General features: G+C 37.8%; 1 protein-coding gene across 2 annotated transcripts in view; it reads left to right on the forward strand.

Moving 5' to 3' along the window:
* The window catches only part of LOC138854960 (low-density lipoprotein receptor-related protein 8-like), a 35,992-nt gene extending 22,650 nt beyond the window's left edge, over nucleotides 1-13,342 (forward strand). For both annotated transcript variants that reach the window (XM_070101120.1, XM_070101119.1), the window contains one exon: nucleotides 10,191-13,342. Coding sequence is in view for 1 of the 2 variants with exons in the window: in XM_070101119.1 (XP_069957220.1) it covers nucleotides 10,191-10,232 (42 nt within the window). In the remaining variant the exon portion in view is untranslated. The remainder of the gene's footprint in view (nucleotides 1-10,190) is intronic.
* The last annotated feature ends 679 nt before the right edge of the window (nucleotides 13,343-14,021 follow it).

Below are 14,021 nucleotides of genomic sequence, written 5' to 3' on the forward strand. Positions count from 1 at the left end.
TTCTCACTTGCAAGTGCTATATAAATTATAAATGACTGGTGAGTATAGGTCAATGTAGTGTTAGGGTGTTTTGTAACCTGAAAAGGTAAACAAGGTAGGGATTGTTTATATACTGTATCTGCATTGTGCTGTGATGTGCATGCTTTTGGCTGAGTGTTGCCCTGTTACTGAGAAGACATGCTGACTCATGAAATTTTAATAACACAATTGCAAGCAAGCCACAGAACAGGCGGGATTTGAACCCAGCTGGCCAATTGGTTTATGCACTGGCTTGGAGTTATAGGACTTGCTTGCCATGGGTTTAAAACCCACCTGTTCTGTGGTTTTTCAAGACATGCTCCTTAAATCTAGTGATAACACATTTATTTTTCATTATATAGTACATATATGAAGCAGTTTTAAAGTGTTTAATATTTTTATCTAAATGAGATACATTGTTATTATGTGATGTGCAGATATCTTCATAGTGTGCTGCTCATTCGTAGTCTGGAATACTATATTTCGTAGAACTCTCATATTATGACTATGTATTAAGGTATTATTCTTTAAACTTCCACTTTTGACCCTTTTTTTTTATGCTGAATTGTTTTAAATACAGAATTATATGATTGGCTCCATGGTAGAGTTGTAGTACAGAGATTGATGTTTCCTTGCTTCAGATGTACCATTCAATATTTGTACGTTATGTGTGTAGTCTTTAACAATGCCTGCACTTTAAAGGAGGGGTTTGGGATATTGGCATTTTGGAGGGATATGCTGTGTATCTTTATATGTATATGCTTCTAAACTGTCGTATCCTGAGCACCTCTGCAAAAACAGTGATTATGTGTGAGTGAGGTGAAAGTGTTGAATGATGATGAAAGTACATGTATTTTATTTTTGGGGATTATCTTTCTTTTTGGGTCACCCTGCCTCGGTGGGAGACGGCTGACTTGTTAAAAAAAAAAAAGTGTAGTCTTGTATAAAGTTATATGTACTTATGTTGTAGTATTTCCTTCAGTTTATAAGTATTGAATTTCTAGTGGGTATGTCACCCTTGAACCAATTCCAGCTGTTTACCGATTTGTGAGACAGTACAGTGCTGGTAATATTATTGTTTGTTGTTGTGCATTTTTTGACAATTTCCAATTTACCCATTTTGATGGTCAACAGAACAAACTGTTTTATCAGGTTTCATTTTTTTTTTAGGGTAGGGTGAGGGGATTCCTACTTAGCTGGGAAAAGGCTGGTATGACAAAAAAACTCATCTCATTCAACAAGGGCATTTCCATTGCTTTTGGTCTTTGTAAATCATGATTCCTAATTTTGAAATCCACTTTCCTGCTGTATGGACCTTATGTTTTGTGTTTGTCTTCCAGTTGAGTTCAAAATTGCATTATGAAATATGTACATATATACATACTACAGCCCAGTCCCTGGATGCATTATATGCTTCTGTAATCTTTTGATTACCACTCACAGGATGGGTATGGTGTATGATAATGATATTAATTTCACATACAGACATTCACACACGTACTACATACTTACAATCATGTCGTAATAAATGACCTGTCAGCAAATAAAAAGAAACACGGGCGAGGACTCAAACTGTGGTCCTGTCTTGAAACCGATTCAGCGCTGAAGATTGAGACACTTGTGCAACATATGGGAATCTTTATTAAGGAAACGTTTTGCCACACAGTGACTTCATCAGTCCAATACAAAGCAGAGAGGGGTAAGGAGAGGAGGAGTTTGAGGTAATTAGTCTTTCAGCCTAGAATCTGTGTGTTCAGTCCATCACTCTTGTAGAAGAGTGATGGACTTATTTATCACACTCATTTATCACACAATTCAGTGCTGTACCGCTAAGCTACGAGACTTGATAAGAAGGATTGCAGAGACCACTTCTGTGACATGTCTATCAGTGGCCACCATTTGTGACCCTGCTGTCACTTGCCTGTCATTCTTCTGTATATTCATTGATAGTACTTTATTATGCCTTGAGTTTCTGGACTATATGGCATTAAGGGATATGAGAATGGATGCATCATGAAAGCTGGTTATGCCACATTTCTAGTAAATATAAAGATATCGTCTTCTGCTGGGTACCTGGACATGTTGTTGTTCGGGGTAATGAACAAGCAGACTCCTCTGCTTGATCAGCAGCACGTGACAGTTTTGCATAACGTTGGCAATAACAGTGGTCCAAGTTGGTTTATAATGTCTTTCTGTCAAACCATGTTTGGATTTCTGGCTGTCTTACCACCATTGTTGCATTTGTTAGACATTCTACAGCCCACACATCATTCACATGTCTTACAGGTATTTCATGAAAAATGCTTGGCTCTGCTCTGTGAGGATTGCCAGGTTACATTATTAGTTTGTCCTGTCTATTAGAGGGCACACAGAGTTTACTTCTGATGTCTCCACTGCCCCAGCATATTTACTCTTACCTGACCTCCTTGCTAAAAATTTCACCATAGATGCAGACTTGACTCTTATTTTTTTAACAGAAAGTAACATATTGCTTCAACTTTGATTCTATTTTACCTTTAGCATTTTCCACTACCCCCACTAATACTTACTCTGCACACTCCTGCTTGACCTTTACACTGTATGATCCTTTCAGGTTTAGCTATTAGTTTGATAATATTAATATTATGAAAGCTGCTGGGGAGGTAGGTACAGACATCATGGTCACAGTTGGTGGCCACTGATGCAGACATACAGCATTAGTACTGTCTCCAGAATCTTCTTATTAAAGCCTTGTAGCTCAGTGGTACATTGCTGCTAAGCGCTGGACCATGATTTGATTCTCCTTCCATTCTTCTGTTGATTTTTGCATGCTTGACTATCTACCTACCTACCTTGTTTATTTTTGTATACATGAATACCTACCTACCTGCATGTATACATAGCCATCAAACCTTTATTTTAATGGCATAATGGGGGGAGGGGCAGGTGGTTGGTAACGGCAGTTGTGTTTGGTAGAGATGAACTTGAATTGCCATGGTTGTATGAATAATGCATAATTCTGTATCCAGTGGACTTTTACCTTTGTTTCTGAATCTGTTCATACCAGCAGATTTTGTTCCATTACATTGAGAGTATACTGCAAAGCAGAAAACCCACCATTTTGGGAATCTATAGTTTCTTTTATTTGAATATGAAAAAAAATTAGGAACACAACTTGACCATTAGGCTCTAGAGACTCCAAGATTGTAGGTTGGCTGTGGAAATTATTGACAGTAAGGAAAACCTTGAATGAATGGCTGTTTTGGAAGTGGTACATTGTCACTGCAGGAATAAAATGGTTGATCCCATAAAGAGCAGGACTTCACTCATCCTTGCTGTCTTATTAGACTGCCAGATGACAGGCAAGGTGGTTTTGTTTTAACCTTTTAACCCTTTCAGGGTCCAAGGCCAAAATCTGAAGTCACGCACCAGTGTCCAAGAAATTTTGAAAAAAAAAAAAAAATTACTTTTTCTTACAGAATTAAAGAGCATATTTTTGTGAAGGTAATAAAACAAAAAAAAATTAGAAAATGATCAGTACTTACCGAGATACAGTGCCAAGAAGTTTATAGAAAATGATGTGGTGGTGGCAACATCGATGAATTCCACATAGGCGTATTATATTATTTTGTTGTTTTAGTTGTTTTTTCTTTTCTTTTCCAATTTTTTTTCTATTCCTACTAACATTTGGGGCCTGAGAGACCAATACTGTATATAATTGATATATATAAACTCACTGTATTGAACACAATAACTGCACTAAAGTTATTATCATATTATTGTTTACCACTGTTGTTTATTACAATAAACATGCACAAATATTGTATAATACAGTGGACCCCCGGTTAACGATATTTTTTCACTCCAGAAGTATGTTCAGGTGCCAGTACTGACCGAATTTTTTCCCATAAGGAATATTGTGAAGTAGATTAGTCCATTTCAGACCCCGAAACATACACGTACAAACGCACTTACATAAATACACTTACATAATTGGTCGCATTCGGAGGTAATCGTTATGCGGGGGTCCACTGTACTAATGTTCTATCATATATTTACATATTTACAATCACTGGACATGGTTTTAGAACTGCTGGAGCTTGTGGAACTCCTTGAAACAAGGCACCATGCACAGAGGCACCTTACATTCCTCACACATAAACCGAGTGTCTTTGCGTCTTTGTTGCCGTCGTTTTGTTTGTGCACAGACAATGCATCTCTTCTGAGCAAATTTCTTTTGAGTTGAAGGAAGCTGTATTATGAAATGATCACCTTCTCTCCTCAAACGCTTGGGTATATCGTGATGAATTCGAGGACCATGTATTGCAGGTGTTGTTACCTGGTACTTCATTATGAGTTGTCTGACAACAGACAAACAAAATTCACCATACGGTGGTCTGTTACCAGTCTTTATTTGGTACATATTATATGCATTCAGCATTGAAATGTCCATGAGATGGAAGAAAGGTTTCATGTACCACTTGTAACTCTTACGAACACAGTCAACAAAACTAATCTGCATGTCACACTTGTCAACCAAGCGCATGTTTTGTGTATAATCAATCACTGACACTGGTTTTCGAATACGTTCATTAGTCACTCGATCAACTTTGCCACTGTCTTGCATTTCATTACGGTGAATGGTTGTCAACAATGTGACATCTCGTTTGTCATGCCACCGTAATGCCATGATGTCATTGGCAGTAAACACCTGCACGTCATCACCACGAACACCTGCGTTGAGCCTGGGCATATGTTTACGATTAGAACGCACTGTGCCATACACATCTGTCTTGTTCACTCGCATGAAATCACTGAGTAATGGGCTTGTGTACCAGTTATTTTTTTTTTTATTATCACACCGGCCGATTCCCACCAAGGCAGGGTGGCCCGAAAAAGAAAAACTTTCACCATCATTCACTCCATCACTGTCTTGCCAGAAGGGTGCTTTACACTACAGTTTTTAAACTGCAACATTAACACCCCTCCTTCAGAGTGCAGGCACTGTACTTCCCATCTCCAGGACTCAAGTCCGGCCTGCCGGTTTCCCTGAATCCCTTCATAAATGTTACTTTGCTCACACTCCAACAGCACGTCAAGTATTAAAAACCATTTGTCTCCATTCACTCCTATCAAACACGCTCACGCATGCCTGCTGGAAGTCCAAGCCCCTCGTACACAAAACCTCCTTTACCCCCTCCCTCCAACCCTTCCTAGGCCGACCCCTACCCCGCCTTCCTTCCACTACAGACTGATACACTCTTGAAGTCATTCTGTTTCGCTCCATTCTCTCTACATGTCCGAACCACCTCAACAACCCTTCCTCAGCCCTCTGGACAACAGTTTTGGTAATCCCGCACCTCCTCCTAACTTCCAAACTACGAATTCTCTGCATTATATTCACACCACACATTGCCCTCAGACATGACATCTCCACTGCCTCCAGCCTTCTCCTCGCTGCAACATTCATCACCCACGCTTCACACCCATATAAGAGCGTTGGTAAAACTATACTCTCATACATTCCCCTCTTTGCCTCCAAGGACAAAGTTCTTTGTCTCCACAGACTCCTAAGTGCACCACTCACTCTTTTTCCCTCATCAATTCTATGATTCACCTCATCTTTCATAGACCCATCCGCTGACACGTCCACTCCCAAATATCTGAATACGTTCACCTCCTCCATACTCTCTCCCTCCAATCTGATATTCAATCTTTCATCACCTAATCTTTTTGTTATCCTCATAACCTTACTCTTTCCTGTATTCACCTTTAATTTTCTTCTTTTGCACACCCTACCAAATTCATCCACCAATCTCTGCAACTTCTCTTCAGAATCTCCCAAGAGCACAGTGTCATCAGCAAAGAGCAGCTGTGACAACTCCCACTTTGTGTGTGATTCTTTATCTTTTAACTCCACGCCTCTTGCCAAGACCCTCACATTTACTTCTCTTACAACCCCATCTATAAATATATTAAACAACCACGGTGACATCACACATCCTTGTCTAAGGCCTACTTTTACTGGGAAAAAATTTCCCTCTTTCCTACATACTCTAACTTGAGCCTCACTATCCTCGTAAAAACTCTTCACTGCTTTCAGTAACCTACCTCCTACACCATACACTTGCAACATCTGCCACATTGCCCCCCTATCCACCCTGTCATACGCCTTTTCCAAATCCATAAATGCCACAAAGACCTCTTTAGCCTTATCTAAATACTGTTCACTTATATGTTTCACTGTAAACACCTGGTCCACACACCCCCTACCTTTCCTAAAGCCTCCTTGTTCATCTGCTATCCTATTCTCCGTCTTACTCTTAATTCTTTCAATTATAACTCTACCATACACTTTACCAGGTACACTCAACAGACTTATCCCCCTATAATTTTTGCACTCTCTTTTATCCCCTTTGCCTTTATACAAAGGAACTATGCATGCTCTCTGCCAATCCCTAGGTACCTTACCCTCTTCCATACATTTATTAAATAATTGCACCAACCACTCCAAAACTATATCCCCACCTGCTTTTAACGTTTCTATCTTTATCCCATCAATCCCGGCTGCCTTACCCCTTTCATTTTACCTACTGCCTCACGAACTTCCCCCACACTCACAACTGGCTCTTCCTCACTCCTACAAGATGTTATTCCTCCTTGCCCTATACACGAAATCACAGCTTCCCTATCTTCATCAACATTTAACAATTCCTCAAAATATTCCTTCCATCTTCCCAATACCTCTAACTCTCCATTTAATAACTCTCCTCTCCTATTTTTAACTGACAAATCCATTTGTTCTCTAGGCTTTCTTAACTTGTTAATCTCACTCCAAAACTTTTTCTTATTTTCAACAAAATTTGTTGATAACATCTCACCCACTCTCTCATTTGCTCTCTTTTTACATTGCTTCACCACTCTCTTAACTTCTCTCTTTTTCTCCATATACTCTTCCCTCCTTGCATCACTTCTACTTTGTAAAAACTTCTCATATGCTAACTTTTTCTCCCTTACTACTCTCTTTACATCATCATTCCACCAATCGCTCCTCTTCCCTCCTGCACCCACTTTCCTGTAACCACAAACTTCTGCTGAACACTCTAACACTACATTTTTAAACCTACCCCATACCAGTTATCGGTATATAATGTATGGCCCTTACCAAGATAAGGTGCCATCATGTTTCTCACTACGTCACCTGAGATACCCAATAACATCTTGGTATCTTTCAATGTTTTAATACCCGTGTATACAACAATATCCAACACCAGGCCACTGTCACAATCACAGAGTACAAACAATTTTATACCAAAGCGGTTCCTCTTGCTCGGTATATACTGCTTGAATGACAGTCTACCTTTGAACAAAATCAAAGACTCGTCAATTACAAGATTCTTGAATGGATAAAAGTATATCCTGAACTTTTGTTTGAGATACATGAAAACATTTCTAATCTTGTATAACCCGTCACTTCTGTCAGGCCTGGTTTTGTCAGAGAAGTGCAACATACGTAACAGTAAGATAAACCTGTTTACTGGTATTATTTCACTGAAGGATGGGGTAGAAATTAGCCGATCTGTGGACCAGTATGCTTTTATATTATGCTTATAGACGTGAGGCATAAGCATTATTGTTGCAAAAAGCAAATACATTTCTGCAACAGTCGTCTCTTTCCACCTGTGTAGTCTTGACTGTGGTGATAAGATCGTATTTGCCGTGGTGTACTGAAAATACTTATTACTTTCCCTGGCAATAATTTCCATCAATGGCTGGTCAAAGAATAATTCAAAGAATTCCAGTTCATTGGCCGTGGTTCCAAGGGGACAGGTAGGTAGAATTCCACTTTGAGAGTCATCAAAGTGGTGAGGCTTGGGAACAAAATTGGGATTTTGCTGCCAATCTCACATACGGTTTTGTGGTGGATACTGGACATCATAGGCTGGTTGTACGGGTGGTTGTGGTTGTGACGGGCTGGTGGCTGACGCTCCGCTTTGTCCTTGAACTGACGAGTCAGCAGCGTGGGTCCCCGCGTGGCACGGTGAGTCACGCATGGCGGTGCCACTACCACCACCAGCACCACTAACACCATCCACTGATGCCTGTGGCCCATCCATGCCAAGTGTAGCCACATCATCCTCACTATCACTACCTAAAACGGGTGTAGGGCCACGGGATGTACTCCAGGATGTACTCCGTCCCCTGGGCACAGCATAGGGTACACTACCCGAGCGCATGCGGCGGCGAACATACCGACGCTTCACTGGTGAATATGATTCCTCACTATCACTACTCGAATGATCGTCGAGCGCAATAAAATCACAATCCACATCAGAATCATCATCATTACTGAAGTCAGAGGCCTGGCCACTCGAAAATATTAGTTTTCTCTTACGTTTAGGAACACCCGACCGTGAGTCACGAGTGCCCACACCAGAGGTAGAAAGTCGAGGATCGTCGGGGTTTTCTGCACTATTATCGATATCCTGGTCATTATTTTCGGTCACTAACTTATCAAAGCCGTAGAATTCGTCTTCATTTGCACTTCCATCAGTGTCAGAACTATCAGACAGGAAGAGGAGAGTCCCAATTTTCCAGGGAGTGAGAGCTGACTTGCGACGAGGCATGGTGAACCAGGGTGACCTGACCCGGCGTTCCCACAGTGCTGTGCAGGCGCCTAGATTTTTTGTTTACGGCGCACACCCATTCTCTCACATGTAGGCCTATGAGTGCTTTCGCGCTAAATTTGACGGCGCTAGAATTTTGGTGTAGATCTATGGTTTGGACACTCACCGAAAAGCCGTAGATCTACGGGACGGACCTTGAAAGGGTTAAAGTACGTATAGGTATTGTGTGCTTTTAAGTTACCATTGTCTTTCACTTGACATAACCTTATTCATTTCTCTTTCTTGCTAAAGTATGTTGTAGATGGCATTTTCTACCAAAATAATCCAATCTCATCAGAATTAAACACTTCCTCTGGGGTATTGCCATTCTCAAATAATTCCCATCTCAGGAGGAAAATTTCCTGCAGCTGTGTGATCAGCAGATGCACTTTTCTCCCCACTGATCTTTTTATTATGTTATATTATGCAGCCAGCTACATACTATAACCATATAAAGTGATTAAACTCTCCAGAACAAGCAAACGGTTCTATCTTTCCTGTTTATTCAGTTTTATAGTACAACAGGGCCTTCTTTATTATATTCTGGGCACTAACTGCAGCACCTTTCCTTGTTTTCTGCTCAGTTCAGACATTCAGTAATGTTTCCTTCTAATTTACCTCTATTGACTTCATTCTTTTCAGGTCGTTCTTATTTTCCTCTCAGAAGTGTAGGAACTGTTGATTCTCTCAGATCAGTGACGTGGGCTGTCTCGATCACACACGCACTACCTTTAAGCATGTCTAATTATTTTATTTTCTGAGTACAGTCATAATTTCACACTTATCCTTCTTGGCACTTCCAGCATTGCTCGTATTCCTCTAGGGTGCCATGGTCAGTTGTCATTGATGAGATGAGATGATGACAATACTGTTTCTAAAATTGTTTGATGAAGAGTAAAGTACACAACACTACCAGGAGGCAGTTGGCAGTGTGGGTGGCTGTTGTTTACAGGAAGGAGTGATGCTAGGTCTTTCCCTAAAATAGTAGCTTTGCCCATAATTGGAGGGAAAATATCCCAGTGTGTGGCCAATCAGGTTTTCACATGGAAATAGATTGTTTATTTTTCCCCAAACTGCAGTGTGGTCAACTGGTCATTTTAACATAGAGTTAAGACTTAGTTACAAAATTCCACTCATGGTTCACTGAAAATGCATTAATTGGACATGCACTAACTGAGATTCTACTATATTATATGATTGTGATAGTAACTGTGTACTTGATCATTCTTTTCCTATACAGTACTACATTAGTCGGTGGCTAGTTATGTTTTTAATGTGGTATTTAATTTAATTTGTAAATTTAGCTTTTCCATGTGGTTGCTTTATTTAATTTTGGAATAACCATCATTTTCACACATGTATATGTTATCTTAAATTTAACTTGCAATAATTGTGCTAAAGCCTCCCTTTATAACATAAAATATTTTCAATAAAAAATCAAGTTGATACACCTGGTAAAATGATTATACAGAGGCAAATATTAATTTTTTAAAAATATCAAGCTTATTATACTTGCTTCTTTTTCAGTCACTGGAGCCACTTACACATGGCAGCAACAACTTTGTATGAGGACAGTTGCTGGATCTCTACCCTGGCTCATTGTTGTTTCAATTAAGGTTTCCAAGAATGGACTTGAAGAATTTCTCTGCCCTGGCAGAGAGTGAATACATGTCAGAAGCCAACATATAGACTATACATACATACATATATATATACATATATATATATACATATATATATACATATATATACATATATATATATATACATATATATATACATACACATATATATATATATATATATATATATATATATATATATATATATATATATATATATATATATATATATATACTTATATATATATATATATATATATATATATATATATATTTACTTATATATATATTTTAACTAATTGTGATGGGATTGGCAAGTTTTGCCTTACAGATTCATTCTATAGACTCCTTTTCTTGTCTTGAAATTGCATAGCAAGTTTATTACATGGACAGTTTGAAAACAGAAAAGATGCTGCAGGTCCTACCATAACTTGCATCAAGTGGCCAAATGAAAAGGTTTAGAGTTTATAGTGAGAGGAGAGGATGTCGAGGACAAGATGAAACCTTGTTTCTCATGTGTGATTATCCTGATTTGTCTGTGTTGAATGTTGTCGCAGCAGTTCTCCCTGCACTTAAACGTCTGATGTAGGGTATATTGGACTTCCAGGTTTTAAAATGGTGGGATTTAGTAAGATGCCTTCACTATAGACTATCATGTGTTATTACACTCATAATCTTCATACTGCTGATAGCCAAAGAAGAAACTGTAGACTAGTTCTTAGCCTACAGGAAACCTAGGTGGGAAGTAGAGGATCAAAAGTATTAAAAAGTCCCTCATAAAGAAAAGGTTTGAGGTCCATTATGTGTTACACGAGACAAACGAGGAGTGGACTGAAGAGTGATAGTCCTGGCATCTTGTGTGATTGTGTCAGTTTTTCCATGCTCACATGTTCTGTGCAGAAATATTTCCCCCAGGTTGCAATTTTGACAACTTGGTGTTCTGTACATGAATGCTCTAAGTCTTTTTTGTATATATATAGGAAAGAGATCAAGCTTCCAGTGTCCTTTACTGCAGGAAACAAGTAATGTTAACCCCTTTTCTAGAATTTCAGTAAGACTTAGATATGATTTTGAAATTTTATAGTAGCTAGTTTAATATACTATGGGAATTTGACTGTCTAAACATGTACATTGGAAATTTATAAAAAATTATTTAAATAATTTTTAGTCTGCCAAGAAAATTTTCCCTGTAACACAGGTAAAAAGAAAGTATGTATGTGGACATTGCAGCAAGACTCGCTGACGTTTAAAGAACACTAAGAGAGTAGCAGTCTTGACAGGCGGAGATCGTCCTAAGCTTACGAGTACAAAGGCATCTTGATTATTTCCCTTTATAGGATTTCTATGATGTTGATGTTTGTAGGGGTTAATTACCGTGGTTAGGACTTTTAATAATTTCTTCGGTATGTATATTAGTCATTGTTCCACTGTGTTCAGAAAATATGAATATAAATTTGTCAAGGAAACTAAAATCTCTAGCTGTCAATGTCCAGTTCTTAGGTACTCAAAATAGGTCCAAGGGACAGTTCAGTGCTAGTTCTACAACATAAACCTTAGATCTGATTAATGCCTCTTTGTAAGAAATTTTCTGAAAGGACATTTGACTCTTAGAGATGTGTGACCTTGTAATCTATAGGTTGGTGAAAAGTAGGTTATAAAATACTCGTTAAAAATTTTAAGTTTATGCCATAATGAAATAGGGCTATGTAATTATAAAAAATATAAAACTGGTGGTGTTTACAGCATATCTATTTCACCTGCAGAATTTTGTAATGCTTAAGAGTTTGGCTCCTTGATATATGCACCATGCATTTCTGCATCTTTCAACTGTGTAATCCAAGTTTGTAATAAATATTGAGAGTATTTATTTACCATGATATGTATATATAATTACCATACGAATATCTATAAATGCTACAGGAGTGTGCATTTATAGAATTGTATGCAAGTTTTCAGAATTTTCCACCAACCTGCTAAATACATTCATACATGTAATATATTACAAAAACATAAGCAGTATCATTCTCAGTGCCAACTTGTACACATTTTTTTTTTCTATGCACCTTTGATGCTGGAGAGAGAGGGGAAGGTTTCATTGCCACATTTAAATATAATGTGACATGTTTCATAACTTAAAAAGCCAATATTGTTATGAAATTGTGGATTAAATTGCCCATTCTAGTCTGGTATATGGTTAAGACTTGATTTGGCTAGGTGGTAGAAGTTAGTCTAGACATTTAGTGAATTTAATTTTGTCAATGTGCTTTTCTACCAGTAATGTCCTTTATGTGTACAATGTAGAAAAAACAATGTCTATTAAAGAATGAATGAATATCCTAAGTAGAATCAACGTTATTTTATATATATATCCCCTGTAAGTTTGAATTTGACAAGTTTATACGTAGACCCAAATTCCTGGTTAGTTTAAAATCCAGGAATGGGGAGGCTACCGGACTTATTATTTGCTATATACCATGTTTCATATATTTGTCATAATGAGCACTTGTAATAAGCACTTGGCTAAGGTAGCAGTGTTGACGGGTTTTCCTATCGGTTGTCAGTGTATGTGAAAATTGTAATAATGTTGGTAGAATTACTGACAGGGAGCAAGAGGCTAGTAACCCCTTCTCCTGTATGTATTACTAAAGTTAAAAAGATAAACTTTCGTTTTTCTTTTTGGGCCACCCTGCCTCGGTGGGATACATCCTGTTTGTTGATAGAAGTAGAATAATTACTGACAATGTTAGGTAAAAGGACACAAGTGCAACTTGTGCAACATTTTATTGTAGCAACATTTAACTTCTCAGGAGCTTTGTCAAGCCATAACTGTTTGACAAAGCTCCTGGAGAGTGAAACATTGCCACGATAAAATGTCACCTTTGTTGTACACGAGTCTTTTTACCTGTGTGAAAATTGGAGCAACTTTATTGAAACCGCATTATTAGACTGATATTTTGTGATTGGTCTTTTGAGAAGGATAGATAATACAATGTGCTCCTCAACATTGTTGCATTATTAAATGGGCAGGTTTGTCTTTTTTTTTTTTTTTTTTTTTTTTTTCAAAAATGATTTTCTGAATTTAAAGATAACATTTAGTAACGTACAGTTTGTCAAAATAATTTCTTACCACTGAGTATATGGATACTTTTATATTGAACTACTGCGATTGTTTAATAAAATGTAACCAAAGATTGTCATCCTCTAAACCATTTTTTTATATGGTACTGTAGACCTCTTTTTGAAAAAAAAAGGTTATGAATACATCTTGATCACATTAATATACATACTATTCCCAATGGGAATTCTTGTAAGGCCACAACTTTTTTCATGCATACCACAAATGGGTTGGGTAGTCATACAAGCATATTGGTATTGTATTGTATTATAAATAAATATCTGTATTCAGAAACCCCCAATCCATTTCTGGTTTAATAGAAAAATAGGTGGTTTAAGTTTTCATTTGCTCTGATTAATGTTCTGAACTACTTTCAGTTGGCATTTGCATAATTAACTTTCATTGGCAGTTTAATATTGTCATCAAACTCTTCAGTAGGACTTTAGGTTTAAACTGTGATAAGCAGTGTTATTGTTGCATTTGTTTTTGTTTATCTTGAGTGCTTATGGACTATGTATCTAAAGTGAGAATACAACAAGCTTAAACATTGCTTTTCTGAGGAGAATTATCATCATAGTTCATAAACACTGAAGGAAACAAAACTGCAAAAAAGTTTTTGTG

The sequence above is a fragment of the Cherax quadricarinatus genome, chromosome 76 (genome assembly GCF_038502225.1).
Source record: "Cherax quadricarinatus isolate ZL_2023a chromosome 76, ASM3850222v1, whole genome shotgun sequence".
NCBI lineage: Eukaryota > Metazoa > Arthropoda > Malacostraca > Decapoda > Parastacidae > Cherax > Cherax quadricarinatus.